Genomic DNA, 26,250 nt, shown 5'->3' on the forward strand with positions numbered 1-26,250 from the left:
TCGCGGCTAACGTAGCAGTAGTATTCAGGGCCAAAATTAAAGCATGATTAAAATAATGTAACACACTGATGTCTGACTTAAAAGAAAGAATGTAAACCCCAGTGGTGGTGAATGTAATTATCTTTCCTGGCAAGTCACTTTTCCACTAATGTGTGGAAATAAATTGTTGTGGTTTTGAATTAATCAGGTTTACCTGTGGAGAAGTTCAGGTAAAATGACATAAACATAACTGTGTGTGAAGGGGGTGGAGTGGGGGTTGATGTGGGTTAAAAAGAAGAGAAATCACTGTCATTATTCAGTGTGCCGTATGGGATGATTTACGAGTATCTGAAATCAAAGTTTTCCACATTTTAATGCTGATCCCTCGGGGCTCCATGAAGGACCCCTCGTAGGTTGCTGACCAACAAACCTGCAGACTGTTTTTTGAGTCTGGTCATCGTCATTGATCAGAAACCGCGGCCTCTCTTCTTCCTGTTGACTGTACAGTGTCTGATGAGGTAGGAGGGGGGGGGGGGGGGGGGGTTTGTTGTCTGCTATAGTAGTTGACTGGTAGTCGCTCCCGCGGCCACAGTCCACTGAGGCTCCCGCTCAGTCAACATGGGTCGGTGGACGCTGCACAACATTTTATTTCTCGTGCTTCTCTGCAACTCCAATGGACAGTACGTTTTCTGCTGCCTGTGCAGACAGTTTATATATCTGATGTTTTGCTTACTAATGAAGCTGTCTTCTTTGCAGAATCTCCTGGCGTGACAGGTATGTATGTATGTGTGTGTGTGTGTGTGTGTGCGTGTGCACAGATCACACTCTGCAACTCCAATGGACAGTATGACCCAATAAGACTCTACGTCTCTGTTTTCTGACTGTGAGGACAGTTTATATCTTTCATGTTTTGCTTACTAATGAAGCTGTCTTCTTTGCAGATTCTCCAGGCGTGACAGGTATGTGTGTGTGTGTGTATGTATGTGTGTGTGTGTGTGCGTGTGCACAGATCACACTCTGCAACTCCAATGGACAGTATGACCCAATAAGACTCTACGTCTCTGTTTTCTGACTGTGAGGACAGTTTATATCTTTCATGTTTTGTATACTAATGAAGCTGTCTTCTTTGCAGATTCCCCTGGGAGGACAGGTATGTGTGTGTGTGTGTGTGTGTGTGTGTGTGTGTGTGTGTGTGTGTGTGTGTGTGTGTGTGCGCACAGATCATATACGCAGTTGCAACCTTTAGTCTCTGACAGCTCAAGTTTTTATTTCTGAATCTGCTCCCCAGATTTTCATCATTTGACTTGTTCTGGGACCTCCATGAGTAAGTAACCAAAGCTGAACAACAGAATTAAAAGATTTATGAACAACGATCTAAACTGGGTTTGACTGACAGCAGTTTGACAATTGGTACTGATTCTGAAATTTAAAGGCGAAGCTTAGTGGTAGCTGATATGAACTATCGTCTAACGTCTTTCAATTCCTCTTTTTCAATGCTTTAGATCTTCAGATATTTATTGTTTCCCGACCAAAATATTCTTGTCATGGCGTTAAAAAAAAAAAACATAATGAGACTCATTGATAACAAAATGTGCCTGTTCAGTTCACTCTTAGTTTTTTTTGATCTCAGCTTTATTTTGCAGCGCTGTTTCGTGACTGAAATTAATACTTGTCCCGTTTATTTGCAGCCTACACAAGACCATTAGTACTGCACCGAGGTACAGTTTCCAATCACACTCCTGGTCTCGCAACCATTAATACAACAGTCAAGCTGAAATATATTTATATATGTCGTCAATCCTCTTTTTAAATTCTCTTCTGACATGTCATCCCTCATCAACTCTTTCTTTACTTGCCTCTCACAAGCTTTGCAGTGTTCCTGTTATCTTTCAAAACACAATTTTACACATTTAAGTGTTGTTGTTGGTCGTTGTGGCCTAATGGTAGAAGCATTATTCAGGGTCAGAGATAATCAGTCTCTCCTTCCCCTGAAAACTTTGACCAGACACCAAAAATAATCTCTCAAAAGTTTCAAAAAATAATTTTGATTTTGGAATTTAATTCATCTAACTGTATAAATATATTTGTGTGGATTTTATGTCCCGACAAAGATCTAAATGCTAAACTTTTTTTGTATCTAAAAGTAAGAATAGTAGCAGTGTGGTAGGGACCAGACACACAGATCAGATTAAAAGTGTTTAAAAAGGGTGTTTTCATGCAGGTACACCCTGCTGGCTCCAGACCTGCTGAGGACAGATAGCCAGGAGAACATCTACCTACAGGCAGACGGTCTGTCCAACCCCGTCACCGTCTCTATCTCCATCCAGGACTTCGATAAGGTCACCGAGCTCTTCCGCGACTCTGTCGTACTCAATCTGGAAAATGGATTCCACGCTCTCAAGTCTATACAGGTGACTCACCGGGGCCGTACCTTAAGGTGCCCAGGTCTAGTTCAAAGAGACTCATTTATAAAAGGGACTTAGAGGTTAGGGTGGAAGGTTTTTCTTTAAAGATAGATTTAAAGTTCATAGAAATGCATCTATGTTGTCTGTAAAATCGCAATCTCTTTGAACCTGATCTGACCGAGTTCTTGTTTCACTTTGTTTATCCTCAATATAACCTTTGTTGTTTGTATGTGTTTTTTGTTGACATACCCTGATATACCTATAAACTGAGAGCCATCAGGTGGGGTTTATGCCTTTGAATTTAGACTACATTTCGGTAGCAACCAACCTATGTTTCCAACATTGTTACTCATTGCTACTAATACTACTAAAATGCAGTCTCATTCAGCTTCAGCCCGTTCATCCTGATCAGAAAACCTCAGATGTTTTTGCTAAAATGTAGTCCAACACTGATACCAGAGATGTGCCCTCTGTTTTAGTGCAGTTCTCCTACTTGATTTGAAAACACATCAGGTGGCTTTATGCCTAAAGTTTGTTCCGTCTTCACGTGACGTTTAAGAAATCAGGTTACTGCAGGAAGTAATCGGGCTACATAAGTGCACACGCCGTGTTCACGTGACGTAAACAACAGTAGAACCGACAAGACCAATCAACAGCAGCGGGTTAGAGATCAACCATCTTTATCAGGGCTGGTCCTCGTTATGATGCTTTCCCTAATTCTAAACAACATCCTGTATCTCAATCGTATCGCATCTCAGCTTCCCTCGGCCGATTTGAATCGTGAAGAGAAGACGAACAAGTTTGTGTACCTGAAGGTGGACTTTGGGGGCTCCTACACCGAGGAGAGGGTGCTCATGGTGTCCTTTCACTCTGGATACATCTTCATCCAGACAGACAAACCCATCTATAACCCCGGAGACACTGGTGAGAACCGAAGATGCTGATGAAAACGCAAGATAATGATGCATGAAGTAGTGCAAGTAGATGCGTAGTAGTCTTCTTAGTTGAGGTGATATTAGCGGTGATAACAGTATCACTGACGGTAGTAGTAATAATGATAATGCACCATATAGATAACACACCTGGATTATGTGAGACTGATCATCATCTGTTGTCCATGTCTCTCTCTCTGTCTCTGCCCCTCCAGTTAATTTCAGAACCTTCACGTCCTCTCTGGCCTTTAAGGCCTCGAGCAGCTTCATCACAGTAGATATCCAGGTAAACAAATAAACGATCAGTCGATTAATTGATTAGTTCATTGACAGAAAATCTATCAGCTACTTCATCTGCAACTATTTAAAGTAATCGTCAACAACAAGACCTTTTAAACCGTGACGTCTTACTATAGGTGTTGAGATGCTCAACAGGCGAAAGGAATGAACATAAAGAGAGTCTGAACATGTTTATGGGTCGTTGGTTTTATCCTGTTGAATTATGGGTCATAGTAGCTCAAAAGTTTGTGTGTGTGTGTTTCAGAATCCGGACGGTGTGGTGGTTAAACAAATCCCCTTATTCAGAGCTGTTGGTGGCGTCTTTCCATCCACGTTTCCTCTCTCTGAAATTGCCAAGTAAGATGTTTGACACAGCTGCCAAGAGATTTAGAGGTGTTGACATTATTTATCGAGGGACGCGAGCTGACTGCTGACCTGCTGTACTTTCATACCACGGTCTTCAAGAAACTGTAGATTCTTGTTTTGTTGGGCGTCTCAGCATGATATGTTGTGGAGGGTAGGAGTGTTATTCAGTCAAGATTTCCACCCGCAATTACCCAGAAGACATAGAAATTGGAATCGGCAACTCGCTGTACTTCTTAAGGAAACTTAAGAGAGCAAAATTCCTGCGCCAAGTTCTCGTCGACTTTTACAGATGAGCAATAAAAACATTGCAAATTGGCATGGAATGTGCACGGCCCCCCGGACCGGAGGACTCCGTCAAAATGAATAGTTTTTAATGTTTTGCTCAGTGTTGTTTGTGTGTGTGTGTTTGTAGCATAAAGGGACTCCAAACGTACATTTCATTATACAACCTTGTGTTGTAAAATGACCATTAAACAAACCTGTGAACCCCTTTAACCCTTGAGCCCTTGAACTGGTCACAAACACGTTTATTCAGCCTCCACCTGCCCCAGTTTAAGTTGAGCAATATGGCTAATACGGCTCCCCCCATCCACTTGTCGATCGTGTCGACCTAATCTGTCTGTGAATAATACTGGAGTCTCGACAGGTTAAAAAAAAATCACTGTTGAGTTCAATGCAACAGAGTTTATTCTTTCACAAGATATAAACCCGAGCTGGCTCCAAAAGCAAACTGAAAACAGAATGACTGTTGACACCAGTGTTTCTGAGTGCTGGCTCCAACAGGTCTGGTTTTTTGGGGGGTTTCCTAGCTGGCAGAGATACGGGTATCTGTACTGCACAGCTGCTTATAGATCAACCTGCACTGCTATCATTGTTATGACATTTTGTACAGACATTCATGGTCACCGAAGGATGAATCTTACTGACTTTGGTGATTAACTTTTCTTGCAGATCAAAGTTGTCACTTATACAATTCAATATTTTAGCATTTACAAGATTGGCACAACATTTTGTGCAGACTTTGGTGATTCCCAGAGGATGAATCCTGCTTCCTTCAGTGATCCCCTGACTTTTCCTCTGATGACCCCATGAGAATCACATTTGTGGTTTTGAGTGAAATGTCTCAACAACTATTAGATGGATTGTCATTAAATTTGGTTCTCACATTCATGTCCCACTCAGGATAAATTGTAAAAAATCAGGTAAAAAATACCACGTTTACTGCTATTTAACAAATGGTAGCATGCTAACATGCTAAAGTAAGATGCCGCTTGCATGGCTGTAGACTCTTAGTCTTGTTAAATTACACATGTAGCACCTCAAACCCCAAATATTTCTTCTGGTTTATGTACTATCTCTGATATGGCTGTATGTCTGTGGCAGTGAAGGAACGTGGACATTGGTAGCAAAGTTTGACCACTGGCAGCAGAACACATTCACCTCCCAGTTCCAGGTGACGAAATATGGTAGGTCAAGTTAAACCGGGCTTACTTTTGCTAATAACATCAGTGGCGTTTTTTTCTGTCACACTAAAAGTTATTTTGTCAGGTCGGCATCACATTTGTTCCAACTCATTTTGGAAAGGCGTCCAACTGTGTAGTACAGTAAAGGTATGTTTTTATGGCGTGTTGTGTTTCAGTGCTTCCGGCCTTCAATGTTACCTTGACGCCCAGGAAGTCCTTCCTCAACCTGGATGACAGCGAACTGATAGTAGAGATCTCTGCCCAGTCAGTCTAACACACTCACACACACACACACATGCTTGTTATGCCACTGCAATTCATTATACATCTTTCTGCCATATTCATTCACTATTTCCCAACTTCAACTGTTACTCCTGTTGACAGTGAACTCTATACCCGAAATCCTACCAATCCTGCGCTTAGTTTAACCTAAACCTAGTCCTAACCCTAACTCTAAAACCATTTCCCAACACTAAACTAGGCTCTGAGGAGAGAGTCGCAAAATTAGTATTTTAGTATTACATTTGACCCTCCTACTGAAACCACAACACAACAACACATAGACCTCTTTAATAAGGATATCTGATGACACGAGGATTTTCCCCCAGAACTTCTGAGCATATAAGAAAAGAAGGAATGAAACCAGGTGACTGTTGACTCACCATTGCTGTGGCTGTGTTTCAGGTACCTGTATGGGAAGCCAGTCCAGGGGACGGCCTATGTGGTGTTTGGAGTGAAGATCAACCAAGAGATGATAAGGTTGCCTTCAATGAAGCAGGTGTCAGATGTAAGTCGCTGCTCCATCCCAAAATTCACCCGCTGTTACTGTCACTGATTTATGGGTAACTTCCCTGCCACATTTGTAAAAGATGTCATAATGTTTTGCTGCTACTACAAAGATTTGGTTCTCTTTAGCATTCTCTTTGGTTGGTATTCTTTGGTGTTGGTATTCTGCACTTCCCAGACTTCCCCTGCCAGTGAAATAATGTGGCCGGTGCTGTGAAGTGTTTTTCTTTTAGCTCTGTTTTGGGCTCCACCAATTACTGAGGAAAATATCTTTAGCTGCTAAATGTTCGACTTTCTCCATTTATATATAGAGACATACGTATACATTGCTGTTGTATATATTTTTTACTTTATTTTTCACTTAAATATTGTAAATGTGTATATTTTTATTTTCTATTTCTTATTTTTATATTTTGTACACACTTTTAGTACTGACCACCGGTCTGATTAGCTAACTTTTATTTTTTTCTGTTTGGTGTTGGGCAGATTGCGTAAACTTGACTTTGACCTTGTTTGTTGGAAATGGTTGCCTATGGTTTTATATGGGGGGTCGGTGAGAGCTATGAGACTCAACCACACAGTCCATGTGCAGCTGGAGAAACAAAACAGTGAGCTAAACGAGGCTAAAACCTGCATAGATCTGCAGAATTAGTTTGTCGGTTACTAATTAGGTGTTTGTTTTCATATTTAAAATATTTACGTTTCCACTTAGTAGCTTTTTCTGGAGCTTTCAACCACATCTCACAGCCTTTGCTCAGTGTATCAAGTGTATAACTCTGCTCATCAAGACTGTGGGGGTGCTGTTGAAAGCTCCAGAAACAGCATGTAAGTGGACCTTGAGCCAAGATTTCTTTTGTCAAAATTATAAATGTTGGTTGATAATTCTTTAAATCAGTTGTAAGAGTGGCAGAATAGCCTTTATTTCTTCATAAGTGTTTTGTAAAATGACTCTGTGTTCTTGTTCTCCTGCAGCTGGATGGAGGAGTCGTCAGACTGAGCATGGAGGAGCTCAAGAGAGCTTATCCCAACATCAAATCTTTGGTGGGCAGCTCTGTGTATGTCAAGGCCTCTGTGCTCACCACGACAGGTGAGCAGTTCAAGAAAGGCAGTTTTCCATCAATAACATCTATTAGTAAAACTCATCTGTACATATGGCTGACGTTGTTCTGGTGCTCACAGGACACAGGATTTAAAACAAACTGTCATGTGGGCTGTGTAGTGTGGAATCACATCTGTCGAGGCTTAGTTTATTGCGTTAGCGTCGTTCCTTGTGCAACAGACTAGTAAGACCAAACTCTTCAAAATGTCGTAATCAGACCACAGTTTATTTTATCCCCTTTACAGGACAGATCGATGGCATGGGATCAGATGTGTATCAACATGGCCTTTAGCCCTCTGGACAAACTCAAGTCATCAAAATCTTTGACTGTCTTTTGTGGGGCACGTTGCTACTGTTAGGGGGGAAAAAACCACAAAAAACTGCAGTGAGGAGTTATTTCAGATGTTCGAAAGCAAAAGTCCTGTTCATTTTCTGCATTAGATAACTGACAAGCAATTCCAGAACTTGGACGGCCATGAAAGTCTCACTGGAACAAAGAGACACTGCGTTAAAAGATTTCAATTTCTATTCAGGAACTGTGAAAACAAACCTTTGAGTCTAGATTGATTCAGGTTTGTGGTTATTGGAAGTGCTTTACTGCTGTTTGACCCTGGTTTTTCTTCTCTACAGGCAGCGATCTGGTAGAAGCAGAGAAAACTGGCATTAAAATTGTGGAGTCTCCTTATGTGGTGTCCTTCAAATACACACCAAAGTACTTCAAGCCGGGCCTGCCCTTCGACTTTACAGTAAGGACCATCCTCTGTGTCTATGATCAATCGGCTAAAACTGGACCTTTAAACGCCACAGGCTGGGTCCTCTTTGAGTGAAAAACTGTGAAGTGTATAAAATCACAGAGAGAACTTTTCCCCAACCTGTCCAGATCCAGGTGAGCCACCATGACGGCCCCCCACCCCGCAAAGTCCTGGTGAAGGTGAATATGCTGGACGCGCCCCTGGTCGTCACCTCCGGCACCACCAGTGTCACCATCAACATGCCTAACGTTCAACAGGCACAAACCATCACTGTTAGTAGGACTGCATGCTCCTTTTACTCACAGACCTTCTACCCACCTGTAGCTGGGCGAGCGTGGATTTAAAACCAGAAGCACTGGTTCTGTTCTTGCTTCATACTTTTTTCATCCTTGAAATGTTCTGCTGTTTCTGTTGTTGGTTGAATGTTCGCCATCATTTTCTCTACCGACGTGTTCACTTGCTGAGCAAAGGCCTGCTCTACTGACAGGGATCATTTAAGAATTTTCCTAAATTAGTTATATCGACAATCAATTTATTGTTAAAGACCCTTTTCAAGGAAACAATGGTCCAAAATTTGCCGGTTTCATGGCTTCAAGATTGATTGGACTGAATTGACTGGGTTTTTTGACAAAAAACAAGCTATTTGAAGACATCACCTTGGGCTCAGACTGAGATTGAGATTATTTTGTCATTGGTCATTATAGACATCCCCGTCAAACACCCCTCATATATACAGTATAATGGCTATTTTGAGATCTGGGGTATTTAAAAAATGTTCTCATTGAGATTTCTATTCTGGATTTTCACGTTTGGATTGTTACTTTCTGGGCTTAATGTCTTTAAGTTATCTACCCATGTGGCTGTTGGACAACAGGACATCTATCTTTAAGGTTTGTGACAGTTTTGTCTTTATAACCCCAATTTTATTTTATCTGTTTCCCAGGCTAAGACCGCACAGGCTGACCTGAGACCAGAGCAGCAGGCCAAACAACAAATCACTGTTCAGCCGTACGACACCTTGAACCACGAGAACTACCTGCACATCTCCACAGGAACCAACACGGTGTCTGTAGGAGGCAGCCTGTCCCTGAGGATACAGATTGTTACTGCAGACCAGACGCACAGAGAACACATTAAACAAATCACATACCTGGTGAGACAAGAACATCGCTTCTCCAGTACACTTGAAAGTAAAAGTTGAAGAATTAGCAAGCAACACAAAATCAAAGAAAAAACATGTACTGATGGTGACTTTCTCCCCAAAACTCTCTCAGGTGCTGAATAAAGGCAAAATCATTGCTGCCGAGCGCGTGGATGTGACCAGTCATCTGCTCACGAGCGTGGGACTGACGGTCACCCCGGAGATGATGCCGTCGTTCCGTTTTGTGGCGTTCTACAGTATTCCCTGGGAGAATGACGAGGACGTGGTGTCAGACTCCATCTGGGTGGATGTTGCAGATTCCTGTGCCGGAGGGGTGAGTGATCACCTCAGCCTCAGAGGTCACAAGAGTAGCTTACAGAGTCTGGTTCATTGCTGAAAAAGCTCAGCAACTCACTGCGTGTCTGTCCGCCTTTGGCTCCGTTCACACTGCGAGGCTCAAAGCATGAAGGATAAGGCCATGAAAGGACCAAAACAACAATGAATGTACCTACTATCAAGTATTGTGTGTGTGTATCAAAGCCTGATATGTCTTCTTCCTCTGTGCCATAGAGCTCCATTGTTGTCCTATTCAAACGCATCAGTGAGCCACACTGTTGCACTGGCTGACATGTTCCCCCATTACCATGAGCCCCAAATACTCACCAGAGCACCAAATGTGTTAAAGATAGTCACCAATAAATACACTATTTCCTCATGTTCGGTTAAAAACTACAATGTCCAGCTGAAACTGTATAATTGTGACCTGTTTTATAGATTTATGTCGTTGTAGGAACCAGTGGGTTTGGGGCTGAGAGCTACGGGCAGGGTAGGGAAGTCAGAAAGTATTGATAGACGGACTAACACGTTGTTGGTTTTGGTCTTTTTGTGGGGCTTCTTGACTATAAGAAACATATAGAATTACTGTAGCCTTATTCTTAAATTCTGATTTCCTCCTATCCATTATTTCTGTTTGACTGCATCATAATTCTGTATTTGGCCAACACCGGTCTGAAACAAGACACCCGTACAAGCACACACTTTTTATTCTTTTTCTCTCTCAGCTGACAGTCGGGCCGGTGGGCAACACACCTCGAGACTACATTCCTGGCAAGACTTTTAATTTGCAGATCAGAGGTGATCCGGGGGCAAAGGTCAGCCTGGTGGTTGTGGACAACGCTGTGTATCTGCTCAGCAAGGAGAGACTCACGCAGAGGAAGGTGTGTGTGTTGGTGTGTGTATTTGAGGGTGGGAGTGTGTTGGGGTATCAATTACATTAACTTTCCATCAAAACTGCAAGCACTGATTTAAACAAAGAAAATACCCCAAAACTAAAAAATTACAAAGTTCAGAATTGTTGAGTTTTTACCAATTAAACAGAAAAAATGCACTCGCATCTAAAAGAGAACTGGTTCTGGATAAAGCAAGAATAATTCATGACATATAGAATCTGAACAATGTTTTATGCTTGCATTATAACTTTTATTATATATTAATGCTGCCTAGCTTACAGTAACACAATGAAATACTGCAGCAGCATCAGAGAGTTAAAGATACGATGGGAGTGCAAATTCTTCGTTTTGAACACTGTGAACACTTTGTAGACAGAGCAGATGGCAATATGTAAATAAGAATCTCAATTACTCATCTTTTATTTGTTTTAAAAGCATTTTTTTGTTTGTTTTCGTACCAACAAGTGTCATCAGTGGTTTTGTTCTATACTGAAACTCTGCAAAAACCTCATGTCTCCTTGTCCTAAATGGGTCCTTTCGCTCAGATTTGGGACGTTGTGGAGCACGGAGACATTGGCTGCACCCGAGGGGGAGGCAAAGATGCCAAGGGGGTGTTCTCAGATGCAGGACTGCTCTACACCTCCAGCATTGGGTTCAAAACCCCAACCAGACAAGGTATCTACGAGCACGGAGCCGCTGCCTGCTCAGCCCTTGAACGATAGGTCGAGTTGACTCGGGGGGGCCTTTATCTCATAAAGGCAGTCATCCACATCTTGTAGCTTCTCCCTTCAAGCTGTAGAGCAAAACACAGAAATACTTCATGTGCTGTGATTGGAACAAACTCTAGCACGTGTGCTCTTCATCTTGTTGGGGTCACAGTGGTCGTTTAGATGATGAGGAGATGTAGACGAGTGCAAAATCTGCCTTAAAATTATTGGTAGGTGATGAGCTGGATACACATACATAAGACTTTCACTACGTTCATTAAGTTATTTGTGACCTTTTTTCTATAAATAAGAAAAATGGGGTGGATGTACTCGAACATACATAGTTATATCCTATAAAATGTGCAGTAGTTGCTGTAAAAAGTTCTTTCCCTTTGCAGCAGCTGAAGGCCATGTTTGCACTGTGTGTTTGCTGAAAGTGAAGCAATACTGGAGCTGCTAAAGGTGGATTTTGCGTATAATCACATAGTCAGTCTGTCTCTGATTCTCTATATTACAGTGCTGTGTATGAAGCTGGTGCTGAACCATAAGTGTGCCAACTTATGGTTCTTATATATATACTTATATCCAAAGCGACTTACAATAAGATTCACATTACAAGCAACCAATAATAAAGAGTGCGACACCCAAAGCCACTGTGGCAAACAGTAGCTCATATTCAAGGCTGATATAGTGCCAATAATTTTGGATTGATAACTTACTGACTATAAAAGGGAGGACACAATGAAACAACATTTGAACCATCGTGGGACAGTAAAATTGCTGCTAATTAAAGATGTTTTTGTCCTCTCCTCTCAGACCTGAAGTGTCCAAGCAGTGCCAGAAGGAGGCGCTCTGCTGAACTGCTGCAGCGCAAAGCCAAGCTGGGTGAGTGTCCTCCCATCACAGAGGGTTTGAACAGGTGGGAGGGAGCACCTCTTAGTTCTGAGTGGTGATTTGAGCTAACTTGTCCTCCCTGGTCACGTCTGAAATTTCTCTCCTTAAAGCAGAACTCATTGCATTAATTAGGGAACACAATAAGCTGACATTGTAAAAAGTTGTTATCGCTAATGTGTTAGCAAAGTGTGTTATCATCCCATTGGAGTTGTGTTTTCTGTCTACCTGATGAATGCAAGTTCAATATTCACTCTCTTTAAAGCTCTGGTTAGGTCTCCACCATCTCCTGAGGAGAAATATCTGGTTCTTTAGCGGCTACATTTCCCACTTTCTTCACCAGCTAATCGCTAACTTGGTGCTGGCAGGTACTGTAGCGAACAGTCACAGCAAACAGAGCTTGTTTTACTGAAAACAGCTGCAGCGTGCTCCTGCTGAGGCCGAATCATACAGTAAAAAACCAAAACAACCACCCACAAGAGGTTCTTCACTACCAGCGACCCATTTCACAATACACATTGTCATTTCATTGTTGAAAAAGAAAATATTGATTACTATACTGTATGTACTGATGACTCTCTGCTACCCCCCCCCCCCGCCTCCAGAGGGTCACTACAAGGAGAAGCTGCAACGTCGCTGCTGTAAGGACGGCCTCAGGGAGATCCCCATGCCGTACTCCTGCACACGGCGTTCCCTCTACATCACAGAGGGCTGGGAGTGCATGCGGGCCTTCCGCCACTGTTGCGCCACTTTCAGGAGCCAAGTGTTTGACACCGAGATTCCCACCACCCCACCACCCATGACCACAGCTCCCCCCACCACCTTCCCTCTACACTGGCCCAGTTTTGAATTCCTTACTGTCGGTTCAGCAGAATCAGGGCGATTTGGTAATTACTTTACCCCAACCTCATCTTTCTGTTTTATTTCCAAGGGGGTGTTATCAACAGGCGCAGACCAAAATGCCTCTGGACGCTACAACCAATCAGAGCATCGAAACGTGTGACGTAGCGGTAGGCTGTGGTAGCTTACCATTTGTACGTAACGTGAACTTCCGTCCGGTTCTAAAACCGACCACATCAACGGCAGCCATCTTGGATGTTTACGAAAATGCCTCAACGGCGCTTAAATCTGCCCCCAAATTAGATAAACTGTTGTGATTGGCCCAATTGTCTGAGCAAAATAAAAACATGAGCTTGCAGCTACTAACATTTGCTAATTATCACTAAACACAAAATATAGCTGAGGCTGATGGGAATGTCATTAGTTTTGCGGATATTTGGTCATAAACCAAAGTATTGGGCAAATTAAAAGTGTAATCTGATGATGGCACTACATGAAAAGTCAGGGATATGCAACTCATTCTGAGGGGGACGTGAATGTCTGCACCAAATTTCATGGCAATCCATCCATCGAGACATTTGGATGCTCGTGGACTGACCCACCGATACTGCCATCCCAAGAGCCACGCCGCTGTCATGGCTACAAATCTGAATCATTCCATCCACTGAGCTCAGTAAAGGTTCCCTGCATAGTTTTTGACCTCTAATAGCTCTATGGAGCCGCGACCCATATTCCTACCAATGGTTTCACACTTTTCCACTGATCTACAGATGGTGGTAATGCAGAGAAATGGAACAAGACAGCAAGCTAGTAAACATGGATGTAAAAGACTTTAAAAATCGGCTTTGCAAATGCAGGAATTTGTCCGTGTGGTTGTGGACATATTAACAGCTTATGTAATAAGAGATCAAGACCTGCTAATCATACATAAATGTGTTCACATAGGTGGGGAACGTTTATTTGCTGAGTTGCCTATGGCGTTTGGACGAATTGCAGCATTGGAGAATGTAGAAGTTGTAGGGCTTGCAGTGGATGAAGAGGAGGAAGAAGAGTGGGAGTACCAGGATGAGAGTGACTTTTATCTGCGATCCAAGTTCTACGAGTCTTGGCTGTGGATGGAAGTTAACCTGCCCATCCAGGCAGAACAAGACGGGTGAGTGAAAGATTAGAGGTTACATCAGACCCCCCCACCCACCCCACCCCCATACCTCTATGACATTGGAATTGGGGTGGTCTGCGTTCGACTTTTCTAAACTGACAATTCGACAAATGCTCCCACTTAACTCACCAATAGGCCACGGGTTTGCTTTTCACCCCGACTTTGTATCAAACAAAAACAAAATCTGCCAATAGGGTAAACAAAGATGGCTTCATAGCATTTCTTGAAAACTACACCATCTAACCTTCGAACCAGTAAAAGACCTGATATGAGCAGTGAAAAGCCCCTGCACAACAGGTGACCTTAACCTTGACTGAAACTATCCCTTTACCTGTTTTTGTTGTCCCGTCTAGATTAGAATAGATTTAATATCATACCTAGAAAAATAAGACCAGTTTACTTGAAACAAGTTTCTTAATATAATCAAATGTGGGGCTTGGCAGGATTGTTTCTCTTGGATTAGAAAAAGTAAATTGATAAGTAAATTAGCCTAAAATAAAATATGACTTTCTTTCGTTCTTTCCAGTGTAGTTTCCAGACCCAGTAGTCTGGGAGTGTGTGACTCAGTTTGTTTGAGTCCATGATTCACCTCAGATTCAGTGGGGCGATAAGAACAAGAAGTATGCTATCTCATGGTCTGTAACTGGCTAATACACCTTTAAACAGGTTTTGCAGTTTTAAAGATTGTGGTATGCAGCAGTGGTGATGTTAACCACATCTGAGTGCCCGTTTGACTGACTCACTGATGGGGCTTGTCTGACTTTTCTGATCGCTCACAAGTTGTGAAAATGTTTCTAAAAACATCTAAGCTGATGACGGTTACTTTTAAATGTTAATTATATATTATTATTGTTGTCTTTCCTTTTCTTGTTCCCATAATGATAATAATGGAATGCAGTGAACAGCCGTTCACAGTTTTTCCAGAAAGGGAACAAGACAGTGGCTGATTTCTCACCACGTAAACCACTTGGGCAGCGAACATTTTAAACATGAACCTCATGAGTTCCATATGAAGGCAGCATTCGTGTCTTTGTCTTATAAAGTCTGTCCTGTATCTGGATACTTAAACTAACACTGTACAGTAGCACCCCCTTGTACCTGTTAATATGGACCAGAAACTGGCTCCTCAAAAGCCTTCCAGCCTTCCAAATCCAGCCGGTAGATTTCCTTTCAGACAAAAAGGTGAATCAGGGACATCTGTGAATTCCCTGTGCTGTATCGTGTTTTGTTTGGTCAGTGATAACAGCTGAATAAACAGCTCAGAATCAACAATACTGACTCTGTTCCCGCATATTAAACAAACATGCATTGATCTTTGTTCCTCTGTCCTATAATGAAGATACCTGAATGTGTGCCGTGTCCTTGTTTGCATTGTGTGTGCAGTTGTTGTTATTGTTTATCACCAAGTTCACATTCTACAAGTTACTGCAGCTGTAGAGTTACATTTTTTAATCTTAGGTCTCATTTCTTTCTTTGCTTTTACAGCTATACTAGATGGGGTTTTTTTTGTTACATCTATTAAAAAAGGAGCTGTGGTTTTGATCTTGGACTTCCTTTTCTGGTGATAACGCTGACATGAATCTGATCAACAGGTTGGCGACTCAGAAGGTGGTCACTCCCTTACCTGACAGCATCACTGAGTGGGGAGTTCTGGCCATCAGTGCATCACCTCATACAGGTAGGCACCTACCACAGTTTATCATTTCCATGCCACCACATGCTAAATATTACTTTGCAATGTTACCGTGTTCTCAGCAAATTTGAACAATGTCAAGGTCTTAAAAACTTCTAGTATTTTTAACTTCTTTTTGTTAAATTATCTCCGTTGTCCAACAAGCTTGTTGACTTTCCATCACTCAGTCACTCAACTCTATTGGAAAAGCTGCTCAAATCTCTAAACTCAAAGGATAATGGAACCACTACACATACACATTCATACATGTGCAGAAGACCCATCACTAATGCGCCTCTGAATGCCTGCAGGTTTCTGTGTTGCCGAGCCTTACAACGTCAAAGCATGGAAGCATTTCTTTGTGGACCTGAAGCTGCCGCACTCGGTGGCGAGGAACGAACAGGTCGAGATTAAAGCCGTGCTCCATAACTACGGCGACAGGGACCTGCATGTAAGAAAATCACCTCAAAACTACGCGACACAGCTACTTCCTCCTTATTCAGCAGGGAGTATATAATAGGAGTAGCCTGATAGAGAAAACTAAAGAAATCTCTTTCTGCATTAGTTATAACAAGACTAAGAGTCTACGGCCGTGCTTAGGCACAGTAGTGCTTTAAGCTAAATGCTAATATCAGCATGCTAACATGCTCACAGTGATGGTGCTAACATCATCATCTTAGTTTTTGCCAGTTAGCATGCTAACATTTGCTAATTATCACCAAACACAAAGTAGATCCGAGGCTGAAGGGAATGTCATTGGTATTTGGTCATGAACCACGAAGTATTGGACAAACTGAATTTTATACGAAATAATGGCGCTAGATGAAAAATTAAGGGATCTCCAAAGTTATTACGATTCATCCTGAGGGGAACGTGAATGTGTGTACCAAATTATGTGGCAATCCATCCCATAGTTATTGATCTATTCTATTTCCACAAATTCAAAGTTAATGCAATAAAATAAGATGAATGAATACATTTGTGATTGTGCCGTGACTGGTTCCTGTTCAGGTGAGGGTGGTGCTGATGAAGACAGCAGGCATGTGCAGCATCGCCTTCAAGGACAGACACACACAGGAAGTGACGCTGCCGGCCGGCTCCTCTGTCATGGTGCCCTACACCGTCGTACCGCTGGTGGTGGGGAAACTTCCTCTGGAGGTGATGGTGGTCGGCAGAGACATGATGGGAGGAGACCGCATAAAGAAACCTCTAAGGGTGGTGGTGAGTCACTCCTGATGGTGAAGATGTCATGGCAGTAGAGTTTGTCTCCTCCATCAGCCTCTTGGAAGTTTCTTTGATCTTGAAACAGAGTCAGTGTGTTTCCGTCCTCAAATGTCACAATAATTGTATTTTTATGGTACATGGAAACGAACTAAAGTCAAATGAAAGGTTGACGTGTATAGGAAGGTCTTTAATAAAGATCTGCTTTTATCTCTCTCTCTCTCTCAGCTGGAAGGAGTTCAGAAGACTGAAGTTTGGAGTGCGGTGTTGAACCCGTCTGCTGAGGGAGGTGAGCAGCGATGCATGACATATGTCATGTCCTCTGCTCAGAATCAGCTGACTCAGCCTCTAAGTCTTCTGTCGTGGACACAGCAAATGACAGATCAAAACCAATTTCTTTTTATTTATTGCCTTTTTAACCAGCAGCATGTGTGTGTGTTCACATTTTTACGAGTTACAAACAAGTATGAAGCGGTTCAGGTGGACGCCTTCTCACAGTCCTGAAGCTCCAAAAACTCAACCCATGTCGGACTTAAATAGATGTTTTGGGTTTGTGCAAAGTGTTGATTAGCCCAAAAGGATCCTAGAGTCTGGTAACATCAGCAACGCATGCTGCATCTATAACAAAGCAAACAGAACTACAAACAAAAAATGACCAACTTCAGTGTGTCTTCATCGTCTGATGTATGCTGTGTGTGTTTTTGTTCCTGCGTTTGCCAGCGCTAGTGAGTTGTACGTATTTGTGTCATATATTTCTGTGTATTCGATGCTAGCGAAAGGATTCTGTAATGCTGAAACAAAGATAATGCATATTTTTGAATGTTCATTTTAGTTTTCCAGTTCACAGTTCAATAAGATTACAGACGCAGCAGGCTTCAAACTAATTGGAGACAGCGCATTGGTGATCGCATCAGTGATACCCATTTTTCTTAATTGAACGCTCAGGTTTAGCTGCTGTCGGGTCTGTGCAGGTTAGGGTACATGTTTTTTTGTTGTTGCAAGGAATAGATTGTCTTCGGTGTTGGGTTAGATAGTCTTAACTTGGTTCTGTCTCCATCCACTACAGGAACGCAGAGGTTTCGTGTGGGCAAGATCGAACTGGAGTCAGTTGTGCCGAACTCTGTGCCTGAGACGTTCATTAATGTCAGAGGTCAGTCACTGAGCATGAGGGTTAAAAATGAACCTCGAAGAATGGGCTGCTTTCTGATTCCTTCTCACCCCTCCAGGCAATGTGTTGGCAGACAGCATTGATAACTCCATCAGTGAGGACTCTCTGGCCTCCCTGATCCAGATGCCCGGTGGCTGTGTGGAGCAGAACTTGGCCACCATCACTCTGCCGCTCATTGCCACCCTCTACTTGGAGCGAACCAACGGCTGGGAGAGTGTAGGGGTGGAGCGCAAGGCTGATGCTCTCCGATACATCAGGAGAGGTTAGAGAGAAGAAAAAAACACATTGATAAATAGATGGATGGATGGATGGATGGAGGATATCCAAAAAAGTAAAGAAAAGCAATAAAATGGGTAATTGATGGCCATTTAAATGAATGGATACAACATAGATAAACTGGATGGACTGCTGTATGTACAGTACATGGATGAAAAAATGTAGATTTTTTTTTTTTTTAATGTGCTGTTTTATGTGAATAAATGCATGGGTGGGTGCTGATGGATGGAGTCGTAGGTATGGATAGATAAATGGATGGATGGATGATTTTGGAACAAGCTTTGTTTTCATTATGAGCAAGTTAAGACGTATCTCTCCTTCACATCCCATCTTTAAATTCGTCCGTGTTGTTTTGTGTTTTCAGGCTATGAGAACCAGCTGGCATACAGACAGAGTGATGGCTCTTACCCCCCCTACAGGGGAGAAGGCGCGAGTACATGGTACCGTCAAAAAAATTTACATTTTATATATTTAATTACATCTCTAAAACCAACGAGCTGATTTCAAGACCGATGGAGCTACAGTTATTTCAGTTTCTGTGGTAATGTAGGATCTTTTTAGAAATGTGGGAATTTCAAATAATGTGGATTTTCACACGACTTCTCTGCACGATATTAAGTTATCTGGTAAAACAGGAGCCAATGGAATATTTGAGAGGTTTGAATGCATGCATTAAAACATTATTACTGTAGAAAAGCAAAAGTCAGTATGTATTGATATCAGTATTCAATTGCTTGTTACTTAATATGCTAGATAAGTAGTGTAAGTTAGATAACATGTGTTAGTGTAAGTGACCAAGTGTAGGCTAATCACAGTGCGCCTGAATGTCAGGATCACGGCGTACGTGGTGAAAGTTTTCTCCATGGCTCACTCCATCGTTGGCATCAACCAGCGGCAAGTGTGCGACCCTCTTCTCTACCTGGTGAAGAACAAACACCGTGTGTTGGGAGGGAAATTCGTAGAGAACAACCCAGTTTACAGCACTACCATGACCGTGAGACACACACACACACACACACACACACACACACACACACCATGTCACGCTGCTTATAACTGAAGAAAACTTTTCCAAAACTCTTTCAAATCACTTCCATTAATGAATATCAGAATAATATAAACATCCATTTTTGTCTTTTCAAAAACTGTGAGTATAATTGACAGGATAATAATTCAGGATTCTAATAAAAACCTCTTTTCCTGCTCGTGCGTCTCCAGGGTGGTCTCCGCGGCGACGACCCCGAGACAACCCTGACGGCCTTCGTCCTCATAGCGCTCGCTGAGGCCAAGCAGGCAGGGATCCGCTGCAGTGATCCAGACGTGAACGTAGAGGTGATTCAGGCCAAAAAATATGATCTGCAGAGTTGGTTTTGTCAAGCAGTTATATTCCATCTTCAGTGAAGTGTTGTTTGTTGCCTGTAAAGGACTTAAAACTACTGACAACCATATTTGTCTGTTGTAGTCAGTTATCCGTAAGACAGCTGACTACCTGAAGAGAGCGCTGCTGAAGACGGGGAGGAGACCGTACACTGTGGCCATCGCCTCCTACGCTCTGGCTCTGCTGGGGAAGACTCAAAACTACAATCCGAAACAATCTTTACTCAGAGCTGCAGCTCGAGGTATCCCGTGTACTCAGCCCTGTTTCATTTGTGCACTACAGAACATCTTACCCTCAAGTTACTCGTGTTACTAACAAAAAAAAAGATCTTTTTATCTTTTTCTCTTATTCAGAGTGAGCAGAGTGAATGCAACGGGCAAGGCAAGGCAACTTTATCCGTACAGCACATTTCATGGATGAAAAGACACAATAAAACAAGGGAAGCACAGGATGAGATAAAAAGACAGCACAAAGGTTCGGAAAAGTATAAAGTAATGCAAGGAGATGTAAATATAAAGTATTACAGTGCAGACTGGTGCTGCCCTGGTAGACAGAAAGGTTTTAATTTAAAAAGATTGTAGTGTGGAGGCTGACCTCAGAGTTTCTGGAAGCATAAAAATAAAAGGCTGCTTCTCCGTGCTTTGTTCTGACCCTGGGAACAGTAAGTAGACCAGTACCCGAGGACCTGAGGGGTCTGGCGGGTTCGTAACAGTGAGGGAGGTCGGAGATGTAAGCAAACTTCTGGAAGCAAACATTTAACAAGCATACAGCATGTAGCCATATCAATTATTTTATATTAAACGTACCAGAAATATTAGAATGATGAGTGCGTTGCTCTTCTCATTAACTTACACAGGAGCTCCCTCCCTCTCTCTCCTCCAGGTGGCAGCCACTGGCCCGACAGCCAGAACACCTTGTTCACCTTGGAGGCGACCGGCTACGCCCTGTTGGCTCTGGTCAAGTTGGGAAGCATGGAGGAAGCTGCAGCGCCGTTTAAATGGCTGAACAGCCAGCGGAGGAGAGGGGGAGGCTTCGGCTCCACTCAGGTAACGAGTCTGGTAGCTGAGCTGTGATTTCTCATTGTCTTTTTCAAGTTCAGTCATTAGTGGGAACTGCCTCATCTTGCCTCCACATTTCTGTTACATTATGGTAAAGCAGATGTGTATTCAACTCCATTCAGATTATTAAATGTCAATATGTGTCAAATGTAAATGTGCTGTCGTCTTTCTTAAAAATTCTCTGTTTTCCTTCTCTGTCCTCCCCAAGTCCACCATGGTGGTGCTCCAGGCGCTGTCAGAGTACCTGATTAACAAACCTCCCGTTGACCTCAGTCTGGATGTGGACGTCAGGTTAACAGGACGCAAGAATATCCCCTACAATTTCAACCCCCAGAGCGCCTATGCTGTTCGCTCCTCCAGGGTGAGAGACATGAAACTGAATGTAGCATCCAGGCGAGTTTATCGGTAGGAGACGCTGGGAGTTGTTTTTTTTTTATCTTCTCTGGTGCTCGTTTGTTCTGTAGCTGCCTGCTAATGTTGACGTGGAAGTGGAGGCTCGAGGGAACGGACAGGGAATACTGGAGGTATCATCACTTATTTTGTTTAGCAACATTTTTCTTTAAAATTGTTTTTACTCGTATACATAAATGGAATCAATGGTACGATCACATGACTGACTCTGCAAATGAAGACTGTACCGTTCAGTTAGTTTCATAACATGGTGAAACCGATCCATTCAAAGCATCGTACAGATGGAGAGCAGGGTTTTGTTTCTTCCACTGATTGTGTGTCTCTTTTGTTTTGCATGTGGTATCCCTTCGAACTTTGACTCAAGGTTGTGACCCATTACAACCAGCTGCATGGGGTTGATGAGAAAATACCCTGTAAGGACTTTGAGCTCAACGTCACTATTGAAAAATCCAGCGGTAACTCAAGTTCTCACACTGTCTCATACTCGCTCGATGACTTGCTCTTTAGTCTCTTTAGTGAAGTCACGTTTGAAAAGGTGAAAATCTCCTGGATCGTTCCATTTCCTCGATGTATTGGAAACAAACAAAGCTGAGAACGTGACATAATTACAACAACACGACAGCATAACACGACACAGAGAAAAGTTACAACTGATAAAATGTCCTTTTGTAACTGTAAACCTGTAACACCATCAAGAAAAACTACATCGTGTCAAACATCTCAACACACTCCTAACATCGTAAATTAAAGTCTATCAGTTAGTACAGGATAAGCACCCCAACCGCTGTACATTAAATACTGCTTTGTTTACAGAGAAACCTCCAGCTGATGTAGAACAATCCTACCAGATCACCATCAAAGTGAGGTGAGTTGTTATTGTCTCAAATATGTGTGTGTAACCTTTATAATTGTATTGTTTATAAATGTTCTTTTTATTATGACGTTAACTGAATGATGACGTATCTCATCAGCGATTGATTCCTCCAGTTCCAGTCTGCTGGTGATGAACTGGAGACTGGCTTTCTGTTGACATCCTCTCAGGTTTAGTACTCTTTGTCAGTGCTGGTCTCTTTCAATCCCACAGGGCTTTAGGACCCAGAGATGTCAGGATGGTGGTTCTGGATATAAGTCTGCCCACTGGCTTCACCCCAGAAAACTCAGACCTGGAGACGGTAATCAGCCTCTGCTTCTAGTGCTCAAAAGATCAGAAAGCTTACAGTAAATAGGTTAAAGTTTAGTTTGCTTGTGTAGAGTACATCTCCACTTGTTTCACATTCATAGAGAATGCTTTTACTTTGAAAAAAACACCTGAAGTGATGTAATAATTTCCCATTTTCACAACCGAGAGGAGTATATTAGTTAAATGCACAAAAGACCCAACTGAAATGATAAAGATATGGACTCTAAGAACAATGAACTTCATCTATATGAAACTTCTTCAGCAGGGTACAAATGCTTCGAGATAATGACGTGTGAAAGTTAAGATGAGACTGTTAGGGATGCTGATCTCTGTATATGTGTGTTTGTCTAGTTGTCAAACTCAGTGGACCGTTACATCAATAACTTCCAGACTGTTGATAACCTGAGTGACAGAGGCTCTCTGATCATCCACCTGTTCAAGGTAAAACACTATACAGGAGGGAGTCTCACTTGCTGCTTCATGTCATTGATTTGCTCGTTCAGAGTTGTCTTGAAAAAGAAACTGGTCTCTTTAAGTCTTTTTACAATAGCCCCAGATTTGAGGAGATTCCAGGTTTCACTCCACTCTGTTACACAGCTGACTCAGCTTCTTGGAACAGGAACATGTATGGGACATGGGAGCTCAGGCTTCCTAAATGAACTCCCACTGGCTCTGTGAAGTTTCTGCTTCTCTTCTCTGTTGCGCTAAATGATCCTCCCCTGTCCTCCTCTCAGGTGTCTCACAGAGAGCAAGAGATCCTGGTGTTCAGGCTTCTGCAGAGCTTCAAAGTCGGCCTCCTCCAGCCGTCCTCAGTTACCGTCTATGAGTATTACAACCCAGGTACGAGACCACATCCTGACCGCCATGGATCGGCCTTTAGTGCCACCTTCCTCCCTCTCAGCTGGTTGAAAAAAATAATATTGCAACTTCTATGAATATGATGGTGACAGGTGTTATATCCCTGCTCCCTCTCTTCGTCACAGATCACCGCTGCAGTCGTACCTACACTCCCAGCGAGGACAAAGAGGAGCTCTCGCAGATCTGCAGGGACAGCGCCTGCCGCTGCACGCAGGGTAAAGTGTGTGTGTGTGTGTGTGTGTGTGTGTGTGTGTGTGTGTCTGTTTGTATTCATGGTGTCTGTGTGTGTGTCTGTTTGTATTCATGGTGTCTGTTTTTCTTTCACTTTCTTGTTACTGTCTGTGTGCTCACGATCTCCAGGCGACTGCTGCGTCTCCAAAAGCGACAGCGAAAACTTCCTCAACAATGAAAGAGAGACGCTTGCCTGCAAAACTTTACACCACGGTACGATACACTGTGACGCGCTCACAGCTTTAACATGCATGCATGCACACGGCTGAACTGTGTTGAAGTTTAAAGTTGGTCAGAGCAATACTCAAGTCTTCATTGGGTAATAGCCAGACATTAATATGTTGTCTTGATTTATAAATGAGAGCACAACATGAGAAAAATGATTTGCAATTCTTGGTGCAAAAGAAAAATACAGAAAAAAAGATCAATAGTAATCTTCAATATTTCACAAAAATGACTAAGAGCTCTTGAGTGATTAAAGGCTGGATTGAGCACATAAATAAGGAATCTAAAGGAAACTGTCAAGCTACACATTTGTGGTAATTAGGATTAATACGATAATTTCTTGCAGCTTTTATTATTAGGCTGACACTGATATATCCCTTCATAATACCGTATTAGTAAGATTCATGGCAATTTCCCCATTAGGATGTATTACTTCTTGCACATGTGACAATTTTGAGCCCACTGTAGCGGTACAAGAAGGTTGAGGGGCGCATCAACGGACCTTGAACGTCACCAACAAATTTCATGGGGGCATCATCGGGCTGGGCAGAAATAACACCTCTTTTCTTGTGCTTCAGTTTTCCAGGTGAAGGTGCTGAGTGTCACCCGGAGTTACTACGACAAATATGAGATGGAGATCACACGACTTATCAAGCTGAGTGAGTCGATGCAATGGTTGTGTGTCTTTCATGGTTGTAGGATTCTGCTAAGTAAGATACGTAAGGCCTCACGATGAAGAATTTCCAAACAAATAGCATTATAGCTTCCCAGTATGTTATCTCTGTTATCTAATTGTGCAATATAATGCACTCTATATTATCTGAATCTCTTCTTCCCGCCATCCAGGTCTGGAGGGGGGAGTTGAAGTAGGCCAGACGAGGCATTTCATGTCTCATGGAGGCTGCAGAGACGGACTCAACCTGAAGCAGGGCTCCCAGTACTTAATCATCGGCCCCAAAGAGGACCTGTGGACCATTGACAGCGACACCAACAAGTATAAAATATAAATATACCTTAAAAAAAAACAGGTTATTCCTGTTTACTTGCAGTAAAACAGACAGTTGGAGGTTCTGACTATACATCGATGAGCTGTCGATGAATATTATGCTTAGGTGGTCAAATTTGGGAATGCAGCCATGGATATAAGCTACCATAGGGTGAGGTGGGATGCATAAAAGTCATGCAATGCTGAAAATCTAACTAAGAAGGGCTTTTAAGGCCTTCCATCTTGTAAAAACTATATTAATTTACTGGTGATTGTACCTGCAGCCATGTTAGTTTGCTGCATCAATCACAAGGTTAAAAGGGACAGAGACACGTTAATTACACCGGTGATCTTCTTGAAATAATTAAACCGCAGAGAAAGATGCATCACAGCACAAACACAGTTTTCTGATCTATTTAAATGCAACCTAACCTGTCTCTCTCCTGTCTGTCAGATTCATCTACATGTTAGGAAAGGACACCTGGGTGGAGCGCTGGCCGTTGCCATCAGAGTGCTCCAGCAATCTCAGCCTGCAAGCTAAGTGCAAGAGCCTCGATGATACCGCACATGAACTGTCTGTGAACACCTGCAGGATGTAGAGGTGTCCGAGCAACAACTGCACGCCATTTTGTTGCAAAGATGGCAAATAACTGTGCACACAAAGATTCAATGATTATTTTGACCCAGTCTCTGCAATAAGGACATAAAAAAGGAAAGGAGAACTGAAAGTGGAGCTAGTTGTAGCAACATACCCGTAAGATTTTTCTGTACTGTAAAGATATAACAAGAATGAGGAACTAAATACCACAAAAAAAAAACACCAAACAGCCATGTCAAGTGTATTATAGCTTTTATAGAGTCAATACAGAACAAACAAACAGTCACAATGCCTACTATGTAACATTAAAATGAAAACTCACTCACTCACTTCATCATCCTCGATACAGAGCTCGTACTCATTACAAATTAAAAAGGTTGACGCATGTTTATTAAATTAAGTGGTCTGTTAATTTACACTTCTGTTCCAATGGCTATTCATAATATTACATTGTTGTGTTGTTAAAATACTTAAAAAGACCTTTCAGTTCCCTCCACATAACAGAACAGTTATTGTTCTTCCTTGAGCCTGTACTAAATTAAATAGGCTTCTGATAAATTGTGTTTACACACACATATATATATATATATATATATATATATATATATATATATATATATATATATATATATATATATATACCCACTTATGTTCCGTTTAAGTTTGTAAATTTAAATTTGTGTTGAACATGTATGGTCATCTCAATGCTGCATTCTCTTTGACTGGTCTGTCCCCGAGAAATGTATTAAATCAGTGGTTATCTGCTTAAATGGACAAACTACTTCATATAAATACCAGGCTGAAGATTCCCTTTGTGTTCAGCAAGTTTTGTGGATTGTGCTGTACAATGCAGCTGAATCCTCCACGGCTGACTTCTGACTCCTGGATTTCAAGGGGAAAATGAATCAGGGAATTGCGCAGGTTAAGATATGACAGGATACAAATGGCCCAACAGCGATTA

General features: G+C 42.2%; 1 protein-coding gene across 1 annotated transcript; it reads left to right on the forward strand.

Moving 5' to 3' along the window:
- Nucleotides 1-597: 597 nt before the first annotated feature.
- LOC139294864 (complement C3-like) lies at nt 598-25,290 on the forward strand. Its single transcript, XM_070916836.1, has 44 exons — nt 598-659; nt 1,112-1,129; nt 1,268-1,303; nt 1,668-1,697; nt 2,201-2,390; nt 3,143-3,308; nt 3,532-3,602; nt 3,861-3,952; nt 5,345-5,427; nt 5,601-5,688; nt 6,109-6,211; nt 7,183-7,297; nt 7,940-8,055; nt 8,190-8,333; nt 9,005-9,214; nt 9,336-9,536; nt 10,264-10,419; nt 10,977-11,106; nt 11,955-12,023; nt 12,635-12,892; nt 13,761-14,022; nt 15,621-15,706; nt 16,012-16,151; nt 16,712-16,921; nt 17,150-17,210; nt 17,988-18,071; nt 18,148-18,351; nt 18,730-18,805; nt 19,197-19,359; nt 19,584-19,691; nt 19,828-19,984; nt 20,626-20,789; nt 21,010-21,162; nt 21,266-21,325; nt 21,577-21,667; nt 22,026-22,077; nt 22,297-22,384; nt 22,744-22,833; nt 23,127-23,232; nt 23,376-23,465; nt 23,611-23,694; nt 24,285-24,365; nt 24,553-24,700; nt 25,146-25,290. The coding sequence occupies exons 1-44, from the start codon at nt 598-600 to the stop codon at nt 25,288-25,290; spliced, it is 5,241 nt and encodes a 1,746-aa protein (XP_070772937.1).
- Nucleotides 25,291-26,250: the final 960 nt, after the last annotated feature.

The sequence above is a fragment of the Enoplosus armatus genome, chromosome 2 (assembly GCF_043641665.1).
Source record: "Enoplosus armatus isolate fEnoArm2 chromosome 2, fEnoArm2.hap1, whole genome shotgun sequence".
Classification (NCBI taxonomy): domain Eukaryota; kingdom Metazoa; phylum Chordata; class Actinopteri; order Centrarchiformes; family Enoplosidae; genus Enoplosus; species Enoplosus armatus.

Coding starts and splice junctions, on each gene's coding strand:
- LOC139294864 (XM_070916836.1), top strand. CDS start 598: ATGGGTCGGTGGACGCTGCACAACATTTTATTTCTCGTGCTTCTCTGC. Junction 18,806..19,196: donor GGAGAAGGCGCGAGTACATG/GTACCGTCAAAA, acceptor CCTGAATGTCAG/GATCACGGCGTACGTGGTGA. Junction 23,466..23,610: donor CGCCTGCCGCTGCACGCAGG/GTAAAGTGTGTG, acceptor CACGATCTCCAG/GCGACTGCTGCGTCTCCAAA.